We start from the raw sequence: 18,175 nt of genomic DNA, 5'->3' as shown, positions 1-18,175 counted from the left end.
GGCCAAACTTCTCTGCCTCCTTCCCAACCTGACCAGCAGCATGGTGGGCCCCCTGACCTAACTTCTCTGCCTCCTTCCCAACCTGACCAGCAGCGTGGTGGGCCCCCTGGCCAAACTTCTCTGCCTCCTTCCCAACCTGACCAGCAGCATGGTGGATGCCCTGGCCAAACTTCTCTGTTTCCTTCCAGCCCTCACTGAGACCATGGTGGGCCCCCTGGCCAAACCTCCCTGCCTCATTTCCCGCCTGCCCTGCAGCATGGTGGGCCCCCTGGCCAAACCTCCCTGCCTCATTTCCTGCCTGCCCCACAGCTGGGTGGGCCCCCTGGCCAAGCCTTCCTGCCTCATTTCCGGCCTGCCCCGCAGCATGGTGGATACCCTGGCCAAACCTCCCTGCCTCACTTCCCGCCTGGTTGGCCCCGTGATGGACCCCGTGGTGGATCAGTTTGTCTGCCTCCTTCCCAACCTGTCCAGCAGCGTTGTTGACCCCATGGCCAAACTTCTCTGCTTCCTTTCCTGCTTGTCCAATACCATGGTTGATCTCATGGGCTACCTTGTCCATTCCGTGGTTGAGCCCCTGGACGCCTTTGTCCAACTCCTTGCCGGTGTGGCTCCCCATGTTGCTAAGTCCGTTGAAAACCTTCTCCACTTCCCTTCCAGCGTGCGTGATTCCACTGTTGATGCCATCCAGGGCCTTGCCCACCTCTCTCTCTGCATTGCTCAGCCCTCGGTTGATCCCTTCAATGACCTTCTCAATGGGGTCATCGCTGGCCGCCCATCCAGGCAGGGCCCCCAGTAGCAGAAGGAGGGAGCAGGAGCTGACCAGATGTGCAAGATGCATATTGCTGGGAAGGTTGGGGAGGATGCAGAGAGGAGCCCGGGAAGCCACACTGCTATTTATTCTCTCTCCCTCTAGCCCTCTTCTCCACCCCTCATGACTCAATTACCCCTGTGAGGCACTGACTTGATCCTCAGTCAAAGAGGTGTTTCCCAGGGAGATTTGGAGTTGAGCAATGGAGAGGAGGAGGAAGAGAGGGTGAGTCATGGATGGAGAAGAGCTCTGGCATCTTTGCTTCTTGCCCTCCACCCCAGAGAAGGGTGTCTGCCCTTCCAACCACCTCGTCTTTTCATTCCTCACCCACTGTCCAGGCCTCCTCTCTCTCAAACCAACCTTCCACACACTCTGTCCCTGGGATGCAGGGGATTCCTCAACACCTCACTCCTCTCAGGCATCTAAGTCTCCAGCTCCCCCAGCAGTGAGGGGCTACAATGATGGGAGGCACCGTCTGGAGAGGGAAGAACCCTAGGGAGTTTGAGGGAGTCATCAGACCTCATTCTTGTGGGCCGGCCCCTGCCCTTCACTCATTCCATTCCAGCCACACAGGCCTTTTCCCTGTTTCACAAACACACCAAGCTCATTCTTGCTGCAGGGCCTTTGCACATGCTCCTCTCTCTGCCTAGAATGCAGAACCCAGATCTTCACATGGCTGGCTCCTCCTCATCCATACTTGACTTAAATGCCAACTTTGAAAGAAAACCTCCCCTGACCATAACATGACATTAATTATATACTCTGTAGTATCACCCTTTTGTTTTCACAGAAAAAAAAAATTCTGAAATTATCTTTATTTTTTATTGCCTGTCTCACCTACTAGGAATGTAAATTGGTCATGTTGGTCACTGCTGTATTCATAGCTTCTTGAACACTGCCTGGGGTTCAGTAAATATTTATGGACTGGACAAATGGATGGATTCAAGGAAGCCAAGAGAAGAGACTCCAAGCACAAGTCTGGGTTTCACAGGGTGCTGGAGGAAAGGGCACCTGGGTGCCAGGATAGCATAGGGTCTCTTGGGGAGTGTCGTGGATCCCATTTTGGAGGGGGGATCCCATTCCTGTCACAGAACCCAGACCGCCTGCCTCCCAGCCCTTGGGCAAGGGCAGGGGGCTGATTGCCATGAGCTGGAACGGGACGCAGTGTCTCCTGAAAAGCCGGTCGAGGCAGCCACAGGGAGGGGCCGAAGACCCAGGGCAGCAGGAGCCTGTGAGACAGAACCTGGGCTGGGGCCAGGCGCTCACCCTTCCTGCCCTCCCCGCATGGGCCCTCCTAAGCCCCAACCTGAAGCTCCAAGTGTTGACATTTTGGCTCAGGTTGGAGGGGAAACAGCTGAGAGTCTGACCCCGGGCATGAAAAGGGCATTGGAAGGAAGGGCAGGTGGTGGTGGGCAGGCTTGGGGCAGCAGATGGATCTAGGAGCCAGTCTGGAGGAGGCTAAGACCAGAACAAGAGCAAGTGGGTGGCTACAGTGGGTGCAAGGGTGAAAGATATTTGGGTTTTGGTGCCAAGGGGAGAGACTGAGAGAGGGGTGGAGGTGGGATTGCTGGTGGGAAGGCCAGGCAGGAAGGAATGTGCAGGGTGTGAGCAGCTGGAGGTGGCAGAGCTATGTGTGTGGGTGCCCAGGTGTGGCGAGAATCTGCACGTGTTTTCAGGCTTTGCTCAAACAAGAGTGCTAAGGCCCACTCCCCTCAGAGGACCCAGGGTTCCTCTCCAGCTCCTGGACACTTGACTCCACCCAAAGACAGTCATCCCAGGACACATACCCAGAAGCTTCTGCATTCTCTGGGCTCTGCCTATAGAGGGTGACTAAGTGTGCCACCTCTCCAAGCTTGAGTCCATCAAATCTGTTTCCCGGTTTCACACTCCAGGGAAAAAGCCAACTTCCTGGGCAAACTCAAGTGTGGTTTTTCTGCCCTGGTCCAGGGCCGAAATGATCGAGTTTCCCACACCAGGAGGTGGCTGGGCAGAGAAGAGTGGGTGATGAGTGTCAGAGTCCTAATCCACCCGGAGATCAAAAGGTGGGGTTTCTCCCACTTTGAACTGTGTTCCATCTTCTTTTTGTTTTTTTTTTTTGGAGGCAGAGTCTCACTCTATCCCCCAGGCTGGAGTGCAGCAGCGTGATCTCAGCTCACTGCAACCTCTGCCCCCCAGGTTCAAGTGATTCTCCTGCCTCAGCCTCCTGAGTAGCTGGGATTACAGGTAGACGCCACCACACCTGGGTAATTTTTGTATTTTTAGTAGAGATGGAGTTTCACCATGTTGGCCAGGCTGGTCTCAAACTCCTCAGGTGATGACCTCAGGTGATACACCTGCCTCGGCCTCCCAAAGTGCTGGGATTATAAGCGTGAGCCACTGCACCCAGCCAAAATCAGCCCTTTTTTAATCCTGGTTTTGTCGATGTTATATTTTTCACCTCCTTGATTGTACACCAAAATGTAGCCCCCTTTGTTTAATTAATCATCTGTGTTTTGGTCTCAGTTCATTAAAACCTCCTCACCTGTACACCCAGTTTACTTTCTTCTCCCAGGCTATCAAAGAACGAGAACCTCACCCTGCCCCAGTCCCATGGCAGGTGCTTGGCAAGTGAATTTCCCATGAATGTTGGCGGAAGGAAGAGGTTATGTCATTCTGCCCCTTCTTGCATCCATCCCTCTCTGGGATGGTGACTCCTTCCTGGCGCCTGAATCTTGGTCACAGCTGCGTGTCAACCTGCTGTGCAGGTGAGGGTGCCTGCCTGTGAGTCACTGAGGTGCAAGCAAACCCCTACCCCGGGGCTGCAGGGGAGGGAGCTGTTTGTCCACTTGTTCTTTGTCAGATGTTTATTGAAAACCTGCTTTGTGTTGTTCTAAGTGCTGGAGGCACAGTTGTGAACAAACAAACAAGAACGGGAGCCCTGTGAGGGGCTTAGAGCCCAAGGGGGAGACATCGAACAAATAAACCAATCAATAGATCATGACAAACTACATGAAAAGCTACAAGGAAAAGAATGGTGCTGCCAGAAGATGTGATGTGAAGAGTGTGATAAGATTGGCAATCAGGGCCTGGCAAGATGGCTCACGCCTGTAATCCTAGCATTTTGGGAGGCCCAGGTAGACGGATCACCTGAGGTCAGGAGTTTGAGATCAGCCTGGCCAACAAGGTGAAACCCCATTTCTACTAAAAATTAACCAGGTGTAGTGGCGCATGCCTGTAGTCCCAGCTACTGAGGAGGCTGAGGCGGGAGAATCGCTTGGATCCAGGAGGCAGAGGTTGCGGTGAGCCAAGATCGCATCATTGCACTTCAGCCCAGGCAACAAGAGAGAAACTCTGTCTCAAAAAAAAAGAAAAGAAAAGATTAGCAATCAGATGAAACCTGAGGAACTGACATTTATTCATTCAGGCATAGTTTATTGGGCTAATGCCTTTTTCCAATTTTCAGACAGGGTCTTGCTCTGTCGCCTGGCTGGAGTGCAGTGACACAATCATAGCTCACTGCAGCCTTTACCTCCCAGGCTCAAGTGATCCTCCCACCTCAGCCTCCCTAATAACTGGGGCAACAGGTGTGCACCAACACACCTGGCTAATTTTTTTATTTTTTGTAGATACAGGGTTTTGCCACATTGCCCATGTTGGTCTCAAACTCATGGGCTCAAGTGATCCTCCCACCTCGGCCTCCCAAAGTGTTGGGATTACAGGCATGAGCCACTGCGCCCAGCTCACAAACACCTTTTAAGTGCCAAACACTTTTCTTGTCAATGGGATATAGACAAGTGACATAGATGACGTCCCTGGTCTCTCAGAGCTTACAGTCTGGTGGGCCAAGACAGTTGGCAAGAAAACAATTTTTAGAGAGACATGTGCTCTAAGGAAAATAAAAACATAGACAGTGTAGCCCTAGAGAAATTTTGCACATTGGAACATAACCCAGAATGGAGAAGTCAGACAAGGCTTCCTGGAAGATGGGCAGAGATTGGGGGGAAGGGGGTGATGGCTGACAGTGACAGAGAAAGGAGGAGCTTAGATGGGGAGTCTAGAAAGCCTCTCTTAAAGGGTGGGAAACCAAGAGGCAGCCAACGGAAGCCCTGGGTGGGTTTTCCAGGCATATGGAGGCAGCTAGAGTCACTCCGGGGGAGAAGCCAAGGAACAGTATGGAGCCTGTGTACTTCAGGAGACGGAGAAGAGGAAAAGGCTTTCAGGAACGGTGTAAAAGGTAGAATTCCAGGCTGGGTGTGGTGGCTCACTCCTGCAATCCTAGCATTTTGGAAGGCTGAGGTGGGAGGATCGCTTGAGCCCAAGAGTTCTAGACCAGCCTGAGCAAAAGAGTGAGACTCTCTCTCTACAAAAAAATAAAAAATAAAAATAGCCTGCCCTGGTGGCTGCACATGTAGTCCCAGCTACTCAGGAGGCCGAGGCGGGAGGATCGCTTGAGCCCAGGAGTTCAAGGCTGCAGTGAGCCATGATTGCACCACTACACTCCAGCCTAGGAGACAGAGTGACACCCTGTCTCAAAATAAACAAACAAATGATAATTTTAAAAAGTGGGATTCCACTCCAGACGGCAGGGCAGTGCGTGGCCATGGAACGGTGGTGCATAGCATGCTGACCTCCCGTGCCTCTAGGGGGATGGGATGCGGTGGTCTCAGGCCTCTGGCTTGGGTACCGCCTCCTGGGTGGCGTCACTAGATACTGTGACATCACTGGATACTGTGACATCACTGGGCACTGTGACATCACGGCAAGAAGCCCCGGACCCACCAGCCCTGGCGCTCCGCATGCACCTCAGTAACATCGCGGCAGGTCCCGGGGCAGCCAGGCCAAAGATAACCTTATAAGAGGCCATGTCGAAGCGAGACGTCGTCCTCACCAATGTCACTGTTCTCCAGTTGCTGCGACCGCCGTGCCCGGGTAAGGGAAGCAGTGGAGGGCGCGGGGGAGGGGTGGAAAGGGTAGTGGGGAGCATCTGCACTCTCACACCTGTGCCGCATCCCGTCCGCCCTTCCTGGTGTGTGCACCATCTAGGGACAAGGGGATCGTCTGCCCTCCCTCCCTCCACACCCGCCACTGTGCTGGCAGAGTGGGGTCTACCGCGATGGCGGGGAGACCGGGCCTCCGCCCCGCCCCCAGGGCTGGGTAGGCTTTGCGCCGCTATCACGCGGTGGAAAGAGCAGAAACGAGGGCGCATCGGAGGCTGCAGCCTTAAAGTGGGGGAAAGTGGGAGGGCTTAGGAGGGGCTTATGAAGAACCCAGGGGTGCTGGGCTTTCATGTAAAAGTCATGTTCATGGCGCTTTGCGTGAGGTGGGCTTTGCCCTCCCTGTGATGCACAAAACAAGGACACTTGCAACCCTGCCGGGGACGTACTGACCACTTCGCAGGCGAGAGCTCAGAGAAGCCTCACCACCACTTGAGAAGGCCAGTGTGTGCCCGCAGCTTAACAGAGGTTAAGAAAGGGCAAACTACTTCGTTAGTCTCTCAACTAGGGCGGCACGCGCGCGCACACACATACACGCAGTTATTCTAGTCGGAGGAACCGGGTCTTCCGGGTGGGCTGCCCCCATTCCCACGCTGTTCCCTCACTTCCCATGGGCGGGGGTCGCAGGGGTAGGTGGGACCGGGATGGGGGCAGGGCTTGCGTCCAGGAGACCCTGGAAGACATAGGAGCAGACAGGCTTAGCAGCCATAACAGCCATGAGACTTGAATCCCTGCCCTGCGCATCATTGCTCCGTGGCCTCGGGCTTCATTTTTCCCTCTGTAAAGTGGGTTTATAGCACATGCCTCTTGGGATTCAGTGGGAGGACAGCAGTGAGGAGCTCAGCACAGCACCCAGCTAGCCCCCAGGCTTTTCTCCAACCCAGGGAGAAAAGAGCCCACACCAGTCAGGGAGGAAATAAAGCCATCGCCGCCGCCTCCTCGCCCTGCTACTCCTCCTCCTAAGATGGGGCCTGTGCCCCGGGAGCTGACTGTGGGCATCAACGGGTGAGTCTACTCCAGCCCCTGATCAGTCTGAAGCCTTAGAGCCCAGCCCTTCCTCTGGCTGCTAACTGGGGGCACCTCCACATTGGCCCCCATCAATGCTTTCATTCCGACGAGCCTGGAGAAATAGCCCGAAGTAAGGCAGACAGGGCCCCACGCTCAGCCCACATTCTGGTGGGGAAGACAGTAATCAAATAAAGAAATGACATTGTTCAGTAGAGTGTGCTGGGAACAGCGTAGAACCCAGTGGAAAAGTAAGGCTGGAGAGGGCAGCCTTTGCCAGGGATCAGGGAAGGCCTCAGGATTGGAGTTGGATCAGAGTGATGAGGTGCAGCCAGCTCTCAGGACACCTTGCTGGGGAAGGAGTCTTCCAGGCAGCGGGACAAGCAATGATTCTGGGGCAGAGGCGAGTTCGGTGTGGTCAGGGACAGCCAGGAAGTCAGAGTGGCTGGTGTCCACCAAGCAAAGGGAAAAGGAGGGAGGCCGGTGGGAAGCCCAGCAGGGGGCTGCTACACCACGGTGAGGAATGTGGATCTTGTTTTACTAATGGACAGTCATGGATGTTTTCATGCTAAGAGACGTAATCTGTCTTGAAGCTTTAAAAGATCTATCCAGGCTCACACCTGTAAACCCAGCACTTTGGAAGGCTGAGGCAGGAGAATCCTTTGAGACCAGGAGTTTGAGACCAGGTGTTTGAGGCCAGCGTGGGCAACATAGTGAGACCCTGTTTCTACAAAAAAAATTTTTTAATTGTTTAATGAAAAAATAAAAGATCCATCCAGCTACAAGGTTAAGAATAGGGGTTAGGAGCCAGGCACGGTAGCTCAGGCCTGTAATCCCAGCACTTTGGGAGGCTAAGGCGGGTCTATCAACTTTAGGTCAGGAGTTCGAGACCAACTTGGCCAACACAGCAAAACCCCATCTCTATGAAAAATATAAAAATTAGCCAGGTGTGGTGGTACGCGCCTGTAGTCCCAGCTATTTGGGAGGCTGAGGTAGGAGGATCACTTGAACCCAGGAGGCAGAGGTTGCAATGAGCCCACATAGCACCACTGCACTCCAGCCTGGGCAAAAGAGCTAAACTCCGTCTCAAAAAAAAAAAAAAAAAAAATAGGGGTTAGGGAACGGATTGGGAGAGGGAGCTGAAAAAGCAGTGAAGGGGCTGGTGAGGTCATCTTAGCAAGAGATGACCACGGCTGGCACAGAGGTGGTTGCCTTCTTCCCTTGGATTAAGGATTCCCAATCAGCCTCCTCTCCATTACCCCCTCTCTCCCATCCCTTCCTCTGTCTGTCCCCGGCCAGATTTGGACGCATCGGTCGCCTGGTCCTGCGCGCCTGCATGGAGAAGGGTGTTAAGGTGGTGGCTGTGAATGATCCATTCATTGACCCAGAATACATGGTCAGTAGCTGGCAGGGGGCAGGAACAGCAGAGTGGGACTAGGGTGGGAAGGGGGCTCAGGGAAGCTGTATGTAAGGCTCTCAGCTGCAATGTGAGACCTTCACCAAAGAGGGGACTCTCTAGGGATCTTTGCCCTGCCACCCCAAGACTGGGAGCCATTCCATCCCCCACAGGTGTACATGTTTAAGTATGACTCCACCCACGGCCGATACAAGGGAAGTGTGGAATTCAGGAATGGACAGCTGGTCGTGGACAACCATGAGATCTCTGTCTACCAGTGGTAAGGAGAGCATCTGTCTGATGCACAGCTGTGACATATTGAGACAGGGGATGTGGAGGTGGCTAAAATGGGATTCCAGCCTCTCACATGGGGTTCTGAAACCGCCCCCAAAATTGCATGTGCATGCCTCTAGGTACTAATTTGAAGAGGGGAGTCTCAGATAGGTCCTTCACCCCTAAAATGGTTAAGAAGCCCTAATCTAAAAAGATGTCTCACTGTACTCAAGAATGCTTTTTATTTTTTGTTTTTAGGGACGAGGTATCACTCTCTTGCCCAGTGTGGAATGCAGTGGTGTAATCATAGCTCACTGCAGCCTTGACCTCCCGGGCTCAAGTGATCCTCCCACCTCAGCCTCCCGAGTAGCTGACACAAGCCACCACACCTGGCAAATTTTCTGTAGAGACGAGGTCTTGCCATTTGGCCCAGGCTGGTCTCAAACTCCTGGTCCCAAGCAATCCTCCCACCTTGGCCTCACAGAATGCTGGGATTACAGGCACGAGCCATCACATTTTGCTTTAATACACATTTGTATGCTTTCTTGTGGGCATATCAACATGTCCAGAACTCAACTCTTGATTCCCCTTCAACCCCACACCTATTCAGCTCCCACTGACCACTGCTGGTCAACTGTGCCTGAAATCCAAAGGGAGGAAGGTATAATGAGGCTTGGGCGAACATCCGAACATCCATTCCCATCATGGCCTGAACCAGTGTTTCAGGTTTACTTTAGAATGCCCTGGGCCGAGAGAAGGGCTGCATTCAGTTAGTTGGGAGAGCTTAGAATTTTATTTTTGGCTGACATTCACCTTTCTAATGTAAACTATTAGCCACACCTGGCTCTGTGGCTGCCTGGGGCTTTTACACACACACACCCACAGGCATGCACACATGCACATACACACAGGCACACTAGTGAACCCTGTCCTGGCCCAGGCAGGGTCTGCAGCAATCTAATCTCAGCCCTTCTCCTTATAGTTACTGGGGGTAGGGTGAGTGATAAAGGAGCAGGGATGGGTGCAGGAAGTTTGCAGGCGGGCGGCAGAGACTGGAGAGTCAGTGAAAACAGAAGAAAGCTGCTTAACCCAAGTTTGAAATCAAGACAGCAGAAACAACTCCAGCAACATAGTTATCACCAGGCTTCAACGTGGCCACCACCATTCCTGCCACTTGTAGTCATTCCCCTTCCCCACCTAGCTGCCCCCTCCATCCACAGCCCCAACCCGGGTATTGCCTTCTCTGGTCACTCATGCAATGCAATGCGGTTCCCCGCCCTCCAGCCCCCTCTCCATCCCTGCACTGTTGGGCTGCACAAGCCAAGCTGTGTGCCTGCACTCTGCCCTGCTCTGCCGAGTCACCCAAGGCTGGGTGACCTTGGGCAAGGGACCAAATTTGCCTGAGCCTCAGTTCCCCACTGTGATGGGGAACGCACCACAGCGGTAGCTGGGAGCACGAGTAGAGTGAACAAGTGATTGTGGACACTCAAGTGGGCACGTCCCACAAGGCATGGCCTTGCAGGGAGGGCTCTGTCAACTGGTGCCACCACAGTTGCTCTGGCATTAGGAGGTACAGGCCCTGGTAGACATTCAGAACTTCCTTTGAATGAATGAATGGAATCCTCAAAACAGCCGGTGGGCAGGAGGCTGGGGCCCATGGCAGCCTTGGGGAGGGCCTGGGGTCTTCTGGGGCACATTCCTTGCCTCAGGCCAACTCAGCAATTGCTGCAGAGGAATCGGAAGTGTCCCTAATTTGGAAGGCAGGAAAGGGGGGTAGCTGAGAAGAGCTAGTTGGGCCAGATGATGGAAGGCAGACTGACAGAGCAGGAGACAGGAAAAGGATAACCATGTACTATGGCCTTGCGGGGCGGCCGATTCATTCACTCATTCAGGCAGTGGAAACAGGAGTGCAGACCCGAGCTGGGGCCAGCCACCTGCACTCCAGCAGGCTCTCCCTCTCACTCCCCTCCGCCCTGACAGCGGTAAAAAAAAACGCAAAAAATGACAGTGGTAGCACTTCCTTATTGGGTTGTGAAGGTTACATGAGTTTAATACAGGTAAGGCACTTAGAATATGGGCACAGGACAGGTGTTCAGTAAACATGTATAAAATGGCTAAAAAAAAAAAAAAAAAAAAAAAAAACATGAGGCCAGGTACAGCGGCTCATGCCTGTCATCCCAGTATTTTGGGAGGCTGACGTGGGCGGATCACCTCAGGTCAGGAGTTTGAGACCAGCCTGGCAAACATAGCAAAACCCGTGACCATTAAAAACACAAAAAACAAAAAACAACAAAAAAAACTAGCCAGGTGTGGTAGCGCATGCCTGTAACCCCAGCTACTCAGGAGGCGGAGGCAGGAGAATTGCTTGAACCTGGAAGGTAGAGGTTGCAGTGAGCCAAGATCGTGCCACTGCACTCCAGCCTGGGTGACAGAGTGAGACTCTGTCTCAAAAACAAAACGAAACAAAACAAAACAAATAAACAAAGAAAACCCATGAGGCCAGGCACAGTGGCTTACACCTATAATCCCAGCACTATAGGAGGCCAAGGATCACTTGAGCCCAGGGGTTCTAAAGCACCCTGGGAAACAAAAGTGAGACCCCATCTCTACAAAAAAAATTAAAATTTAGCTGGGCATGGTGGTGTGCGCCTGTAGTCCCAAGCTGCTCCGGAGGCCAAGGCAGGAGGGTGGCTTGAGCCAGGAAGATCAAGGCAGCAGTGAGCTCTGATTGCACCACTGCACTCCAGCCTGGGCGACAGAGGAAGACCCTGCCTCAAAACAAACAAACAAACCCCACAAACACTGATTGAATCCCTCATTGAGGGGAGCAGGCTCAAGGGCAAAAGAAACAGACCTACACGGCCGAGAATCACAGAAAGAAAGCACTCGGTTACTCGCGATAAACCTGGGAAGGAAGAAAGCGGAATACGGTTTATTCACTTAATGCTTGTTTGCTAAAGCCAAGTAGATAACGGCAATACTAGATGTTTAATGTGTTTCAAATACAAACGTTTGTCAAAACACCAAGTAAAAACGTAAATTTATAAAACAGGAAACCAGAAACCTCCCCCTACTTACCTTTCTTTTTTTTTTTTATTTATTTTTATTTATTTTTTTTTTTTTTTTAGTGGAGACGGGGTTTCACCGTGTTTGCCAGGATGGTCTCGATCTCCTGACCTCGTGATCCGCCCGTCTCGGCCTCCCAAAGTGCTGGGATTACAGGTTTGAGCCACCGTAAACCATGAGCCACTGCTGCCCCAAGGCGGCCTCGGGCTTCAGGTGTCCTCCAGGAGTTTTTTCTTTAATGCAGTGTCTGTTTTCAGGGACTCTCCTGGCCCTTGGCAGCCAGCTTCCTATTGCAGGAACTGAGGGTTTAGAAGGGTTCGTGGCAAGGTTGTCGGGGTTGGGGACCAGAAAGCAGCCAGGCAGGCGTAACAGTCACAGAGTCCATATCCCGGGCAGCATACAGAGAAAGGGTCTGAGCTGGCTGACAGCAGTCAGGGTTGGTGCCTCTGAGGAGGTTGAGGGCTGAGTTGGGGAGGTCACCGTCTGTATCCAGGCATAGCAGAGGTGGTGCAATCAACAAAGGGAAGGTGGTCCGAAGTGGGGCAGTGGTGAAAAGCTAGGCCAGCGGAGTGGAGCCCATCTGGAGCAAGTAGGTATGTGGGTGGGAGACGCAGGTGGTTGCAGGTGGGCCGGCACCTGCTCAACCTCTCAAATGGTGAAGGCCGTGTATGAAGGTGGGGCTCAAGCAGGGGAGACTGACTCAGCCCTGCCACTACCCCACAGCAAGGAGCCCAAACAGATCCCCTGGAGGGATGTCGGGAGCCCCTACGTGGTGGAGTCCACAGGCGTGTACCTCTCCATAGAGGCAGCTTCGGTAAGCCCGGGAGAGGTGTCCAGGGCCAGCTGGGGGGATGATGGGCGCCAGAAGCACCTGACACCCGTGCTTCCTCCCCAGGACCACATCTCAGCAGGTGCTGAACGTGTGGTCATCTCCGCGCCCTCGCCGGACGCACCAACGTTCGTCATGGGTGTGAATGAAAACGACTATAACCCTGGCTCCATGAACATTGTGAGGTAAGGGGGGCAGCGACATCCTGCAATGTGTGGAAGGGAGGGTAGACTCGTCCTCCCCACTCTCAGCCCCACTGGATTCCTGGTCACTCCTGGCTTCTGCTTCTCCTTTCTGAAACTATCTGCTAAAAACGCATGACTTCTGGAGGACAAGCTTGGGGAGCCTCCCCAGCTGCATCTCAGTGCCTCCTTCAGTCTGACGGTGTTCCCACAGATCCCTCTCACCCTCATCCTGACATTTCACAAAACCAAGTCTACGTGCATACCCCAAGAGGGGTAAGGGTGGAGGGGTGGCTCTGCAACTCACCTCACAGTGCCCGTGCACACCTTGGCTGTTGCAGCAATGCGTCCTGCACTACCAACTGCTTGGCCCCCCTCGCCAAGGTCATCCATGAGCAATTTGGGATCGTGGAAGGGTTGATGGTGAGTTGAGGATGAGGGGCTGGGGCAGGATGGCAGGGAAACCCCGGCCTCCTCCTCCCAGGCCTTGCTTACTGTACGGAGTTAAGAGGGAGAGACTGGTTTCGGGAGGAGAGGCCCACCAGTGCAGACGTCTTTTCAAACACCGTACAACCCTCAGGCAAGGCTGGACCATGGCCTGAACACATCTCCTCCTGTGGTCTGTGCTGGTGGCCCCACCTGCCTCCACACCTAGGCCACCACCCTAGTCCTGGAAAAAAGAGGTATGGGAGCTTAGGAGCATGAAGGCCTCATCTTGGTCCTTCTCTTCCCCAAGACCACAGTCCATTCCTACACGGCCACCCAGAAGACAGTGGATGGGCCATCAAGGAAGGCCTGGAGAGATGGGCGGGGTGCCCACCAGAACATCATCCCAGCCTCCACTGGGGCTGCGAAAGCCGTGACCAAAGTCATCCCAGAGCTCAAAGGGTATGAGGACAAGGAGCTGTAACCAGGGTGGGGGCGTACCCTGGGAGGACTGGACTGGCCCTCAGTCTTTAAGGGGAAAGCAGGAGCCTGGCCCGGCCACAGGGCAAGGGGAGATGGAGGGCAACGTTCCTAAGTTCTGACTCCTGTTCTTCATGGGGGATTCTCCAGGAAGCTGACAGGGATGGCATTCCGGGTACCAACCCCGGATGTGTCTGTTGTGGACCTGACCTGCCGTCTCGCCCAGCCTGCTCCCTACTCAGCCATCAAGGAGGCTATAAAAGCAGCAGCCAAGGGGCCCATGGCTGGCATCCTTGCCTATACCGAGGATGAGGTAGGGGCTGAGGAGAGGAGATCCTGGGAGGAGCCCTCTGGGGAGGGATATGATTTCCACTTGCCAGGAAGCTGCTCTCAATGTGTCAAGACAGAAACTGCAGGGCGGGAAGGGAGATCTCTCTGCCTCAGGGCCTTTGCACTTGCTGTTCCTTTGGTCTGGAATGCTTGCCCCCCGAGATGACCACACAGTCTGTCCTTACTTCCTCCAAGTCTCTACTTCAACCTCCCTCTTCAGCAAGGCATCCCCTCAAAAGATGTTCTTTCTGTGGCCCTATTCCTCACCTGAAATTTCTTGTCAGTCACTGTTGACCCCAATGGTGTGTGCATTCCAAGAAAAGAGGGATTTAGGGGCTGCATTTTCACTTTTGTGGCTCCAACCTGGCATACAGCAGGTGACCAGTACATGCTTAGTGAACAAAAGACAACAGTTCTCATTTTTTTCAATACTTGTTCAGGGCCAGGCCATGGCCAGGTGCCTTCTCTGTGAGGAGTGGATGCCATGGTCATGGTGGACGCCTGTATGTCCACCTTGGTGCTGTCTCCCTGCATTAACTCCTGCAGGTCCACTTTCCCACAGTCACCAGGATCTTTTGTTTTAATGGAATCACACTGCATCACCCATTTTCAGGAGTGAAAACACTCCCGTGGCCTTTCATGACACTAGGGCTAAAACCCTCAGGTTCTCCGTTCCTGCAGCTCCTTCCACCTCAGACACCGTGTTGAGGGCCAGAGCCAGTGAGATCCTCCTAGTCATCTAGACCCAGGCTCATGGCCACCCCTCAGAGAGGCCCTCCATACTGGCCCATTCCAAATGCTTGCATTATTCCTAGGAAAGGGATGTACTGGTACAGCATGAGGGTGTTTGTGACCTGTGCCCTTTGGTCAGACCCCAGTAGAGTGCCTCGGTCCCTGTCCCCAGAGACTGAACACAGTAGGGCTACATCAAATATAGATGAATGCATGGATGGGCGATAGAGCTAAGAGCTCTGTCAGCTCCTGGAGGTCCTTGCTCTGCTGGACACACTTATCTTTGAAATTCTGACGCCCAGGTCGTCTCTACGGACTTCGTCAGTGATAGCCACTCGTCCATTTTCGACGCTAAGGCCGGCATTGCGCTCAATGACAATTTCGTGAAGCTCATTGCATGGTAAGGGGAAAGGAGCTGGAGACTTGCAGGGGAACTAAGGGGTGTCGGAAGGAACCCCCTTGAGCCTGCCAATCCCTCCTCCACAGGTACGACAATGAATATGGCTACAGTCACCGGGTGGTCGACCTCCTCCGCTACATGTTCAGCCGAGACAAATGAAACGGAAAGGTCCCTTCTTTCCTTCCCAGGGGCCAGGGCCGGAACATGTGCCTCCCGTTCCTGCATCTGGCTGCCCGGGGGAAGAAGGGCACCCGGGGCGGACGCCCCACGCCGCTGGGTCCATGGTGAAATAAAAAACAGTGCTCACAGCTGCGTCCCGTATTTCTGCGCCGGTCACGGCGGGTTCTGATCCGGGTTTGAGGCCCGCCCCACCCTTACTCGATCGTCTGCGCCCACGGGCGAGGGGTCGCGCTTGACGCCAAGCCGGGTTCCACTTCGGGAGACAGAGACAGCGATGGCAGCGAGAGAGGCCCCGCATGGCCGGAAGTCACTCCCCACAGCGCTGGGCCGGGAGCGCTGGCAACCAGGCCCGGCTACGGGCGCTCTGACGTCACTGAGCGCGACGCCCCGCGCCGGGACTACGGATCCCAGAAGGTCGCGCGCGGGCCCCCGCCAGTCAGGTGGGCGCCAGGTCCTGGCTGTGGCGAAAGTACCGGCTGAGCCGGAGACCCGCTGCCGGAGACGCCGCCTCGCGATCCCCGCGCGGGCGGGACCGGGCGGCCGGCGTCATGACCCTGTTTCACTTCGGGAACTGCTTCGCTCTCGCTTACTTCCCCTACTTCATCACCTACAAGTGCAGCGGCCTGTGAGTGCGGGAAGGGCGCGGGGCGGAGAGGGCGCGGGGCCCGGGCCGATCCTCACCTCCCGCTTCTCCAGGTCCGAGTACAACGCCTTCTGGAAATGCGTCCAGGCTGGAGTCACCTACCTCTTTGTCCAACTCTGCAAGGTAAGGGCCGCCGGACTCCACGTGCTCTGGCCCCCAGGCTCTGCAAACCCGGGGACCCGCCCCCGTTGCGTATACCCCGCCACGGTGGGAACGCCCTCGGGACTCCGCATAGGGAGGCGTCAGGATACCTAGAAATGATGGACTTTAAAGAGGGCACGACCTGAGAAGAGGCCCAAAAGCAACTTTTGCGTCACACTTAGTAAAACTGAGAAAACGTCAGTAGTGTGGTTGGCTAAGAGGTGTTTTCTTTTGGTGCGATTAAGAGTGATTACTGACTGATTCCCTACATGCTGTTAACACTGCCCAAGGAGCAGCACCTTCAGACCTGACTCAGATGCCCTGTGATCACCCAGAACTCAAACTTCCAGCCCCCTCGGGGACCCGGGTACCTATCCTCTTATCTCCCCCATTCCTGTAGTCTTGCCACCATCTGGTGATTCCTCTTCCAGATGGGTCCCCAGAACCTGTCCTGCCCTCCTCATACCCACGAACTTCCCACAAATCCCACGTGGTTTATCTTGATCCCCTCACCTTGAAGTGACCTCTTTCTGCTTTCTGTTCTCAGATGCTGTTCTTGGCCACTTTCTTTCCCACCTGGGAAGGCGGCATCTATGACTTCATTGGGGTGAGAGGGGCCAGGGAAGGGCAGGGAGTGCAGGAGTGGGGCTCCCTGTCCCCTGTGCTTACTTAAGCCTCAACCTGACCCGCAGGAGTTCATGAAGGCCAGCGTGGATGTGGCAGACCTGATAGGTCTAAACCTTGTCATGTCCCGGAATGCCGGCAAGGGGGAGTACAAGATCATGGTTGCCGCCCTGGGCTGGGCCACCGCGGAGCTTATTATGTCCCGGTGCGTGCAGCAGCCTGGAGCCCAGACACCTGAGAAGGAACACCTGGGTTCCACGGGGGTGCTGGAGGGCAGGGGCTCAGAGCCTGGTACTGAAGGTGTCTGGGTACTGGAGAATCCCATCCTTTGCCTTCCTCAGCTGCATTCCCCTATGGGTCGGAGCCCGGGGCATTGAGTTTGACTGGAAGTACATCCAGATGAGCATAGACTCCAACATCAGTCTGGTAGGCAGTCCTGCTCTCCCCCACACACATTTCTGCTGGCAGCCATACTCCTGCCGAGGCCTGGCCCCGACTTTCTGCCTCCCTCCAGGTCCATTACATCGTCGCATCTGCTCAGGTCTGGATGATAACACGCTATGATCTGTACCACACTTTCCGGCCGGCTGTCCTCCTGCTGATGTTCCTCAGTGTCTACAAGGCCTTCGTTATGGAGTGAGCTGGGTGGGGTTTAGGGCTGGGTCCAGAGTGGGGTGGGTTATCTAGTCTCCCTCCCTTATTGTGACATTTTCCTGCAGGACCTTCGTCCACCTCTGCTCACTGGGCAGCTGGACAGCCCTACTGGCCCGAGCAGTGGTAACGGGGCTGCTGGCCCTTAGCACCTTGGCCCTGTATGTCGCCGTTGTCAATGTGCACTCCTAGACTTGGTGTCTCAGATATTGATGGACCCTTTCCCTGCCTCGCTTCAGGTTTTAGTGAAGTAAATAGTATTTGGAAAGTTGCTTCTGCCTCCATTTCTCTCTCTTGGGAACTGTCTCCCAATACCGTGCCCACCTGGGTCCCAGAGGCCCTGGTTCTGGCTCAGTAGCCAGGCAGACAAGCTGGAAGCTACCCAGTCACTGACTTGTCCCATGTCCTGTTCCTCAGGCTCCTAGTTTGCCAGGAGTAGACAATGTTTGGATGATCTTTGAGCAGTGGCAGAGGCCAGGGCCCTCAGGGAACAGGTGATAGAGGGGAGCTAGAATCCAAGAGAAGGCCCTTGGGGGCTCTTCGTCTCCTCACAGCCTCAACCTGGGCCTCCCCACATGGGCCCTTCCCGGGCTGGTTACCTCCGAGGCTCCTGGCCCCAGTGTCCTCCTCCAATCCATCCTCTGTGTGGCAGCCAGGGGATCTATCTGAAACCCATCTAACCGGGTCATCCTCCCGCTTATACGGCGGACAGTCCAATTGCTCGGCCTTTGGTTTTATCCAACCAGCAAAACCAGCTTTTCTGAAACTGCTCCCTAGAATAATTTGCCCAGCCAGATTCTTAACATCGTTCAAGCCATGGGGTCAGCATGAGGCTGGGGGGAGAGTTGTGACTGTGAGCTCCTCAGTTCTATGGCCCTCAGATCAGATCCCAGCCTGAGCCTTCTCAGGGTGAAGTGGAGAGACAGCTGCAGCCAAGGAGCAGAGCAGTGGGGCCCCCAGCTTCGACATTGTCCTGGATGCCCCCTCCACCCTCAGCCTTCCTTGGTCCACTGAAGCCAGCTCCCCGCCTCTCTCT

The 18,175-nt window shown here is 54.6% G+C and overlaps 3 protein-coding genes across 9 annotated transcripts in view; 2 read left to right on the top strand and 1 right to left on the bottom strand.

Moving 5' to 3' along the window:
- Window positions 1-915, bottom strand: part of SBSN (suprabasin) — a 4,868-nt gene extending 3,953 nt beyond the window's left edge. For 2 of the 5 annotated variants that reach the window (XM_026448766.1, XM_023196994.2), the window contains exon 1: window positions 1-862. This exon is cut by the window's left edge. In XM_026448766.1, the coding sequence (XP_026304551.1) occupies window positions 1-838 (838 nt within the window). In that variant the 5' untranslated portion in view covers window positions 839-862. The other 3 variants (XM_023196995.2, XM_023196997.2, XM_023196996.1) reach the window with 3 other exon arrangements.
- Window positions 916-5,649: 4,734 nt separating this feature from the next.
- On the top strand, window positions 5,650-15,440 carry GAPDHS (glyceraldehyde-3-phosphate dehydrogenase, spermatogenic). Its single transcript, XM_023197011.1, has 11 exons — window positions 5,650-5,716; window positions 6,666-6,786; window positions 8,086-8,182; window positions 8,356-8,462; window positions 12,245-12,335; window positions 12,417-12,535; window positions 12,874-12,955; window positions 13,269-13,420; window positions 13,589-13,751; window positions 14,803-14,900; window positions 14,987-15,440. The coding sequence occupies exons 1-11, from the start codon at window positions 5,650-5,652 to the stop codon at window positions 15,057-15,059; spliced, it is 1,170 nt and encodes a 389-aa protein (XP_023052779.1). The 3' UTR covers window positions 15,060-15,440.
- Window positions 15,441-15,466: 26 nt separating this feature from the next.
- On the top strand, window positions 15,467-17,411 carry TMEM147 (transmembrane protein 147). 3 transcript variants are annotated; one of them, XM_023196954.1, is made up of 8 exons: window positions 15,488-15,705; window positions 15,777-15,846; window positions 16,155-16,231; window positions 16,412-16,471; window positions 16,557-16,693; window positions 16,830-16,914; window positions 17,003-17,124; window positions 17,208-17,411. In XM_023196954.1, exons 2-8 carry the CDS (start codon window positions 15,801-15,803, stop codon window positions 17,329-17,331), a joined length of 651 nt encoding a protein of 216 aa, XP_023052722.1. In that variant the 5' UTR covers window positions 15,488-15,705; window positions 15,777-15,800; the 3' UTR covers window positions 17,332-17,411. The 3 variants fall into 3 exon arrangements, with proteins under 3 accessions (XP_023052721.1, XP_023052722.1, XP_023052723.1); XM_023196955.1 differs by having other exon boundaries at window positions 15,637-15,705; window positions 16,110-16,231; XM_023196953.2 differs by lacking the exon at window positions 16,155-16,231 and having other exon boundaries at window positions 15,467-15,705; window positions 17,208-17,410.
- The last annotated feature ends 764 nt before the right edge of the window (window positions 17,412-18,175 follow it).

This window comes from Piliocolobus tephrosceles, chromosome 21, assembly GCF_002776525.5.
Source record: "Piliocolobus tephrosceles isolate RC106 chromosome 21, ASM277652v3, whole genome shotgun sequence".
Taxonomy (NCBI): Eukaryota; Metazoa; Chordata; class Mammalia; order Primates; family Cercopithecidae; genus Piliocolobus; species Piliocolobus tephrosceles.
This window is presented reverse-complemented; position numbering and strand designations above follow the sequence as displayed.

What these genes read in the sequence shown, in the direction of transcription:
- GAPDHS (XM_023197011.1), top strand. Translation starts at nt 5,650, where the DNA reads ATGTCGAAGCGAGACGTCGTCCTCACCAATGTCACTGTTCTCCAGTTG. An exon ending in CTGACTGTGGGCATCAACGG is followed by an intron (nt 6,787 to 8,085) that starts GTGAGTCTACTC and finishes GTCCCCGGCCAG; the next exon opens with ATTTGGACGCATCGGTCGCC. An exon ending in TTGCCTATACCGAGGATGAG is followed by an intron (nt 13,752 to 14,802) that starts GTAGGGGCTGAG and finishes TCTGACGCCCAG; the next exon opens with GTCGTCTCTACGGACTTCGT.
- TMEM147 (XM_023196953.2), top strand. Translation starts at nt 15,629, where the DNA reads ATGACCCTGTTTCACTTCGGGAACTGCTTCGCTCTCGCTTACTTCCCC. An exon ending in GCATCTATGACTTCATTGGG is followed by an intron (nt 16,472 to 16,556) that starts GTGAGAGGGGCC and finishes CCTGACCCGCAG; the next exon opens with GAGTTCATGAAGGCCAGCGT. An exon ending in GCGGAGCTTATTATGTCCCG is followed by an intron (nt 16,694 to 16,829) that starts GTGCGTGCAGCA and finishes TGCCTTCCTCAG; the next exon opens with CTGCATTCCCCTATGGGTCG.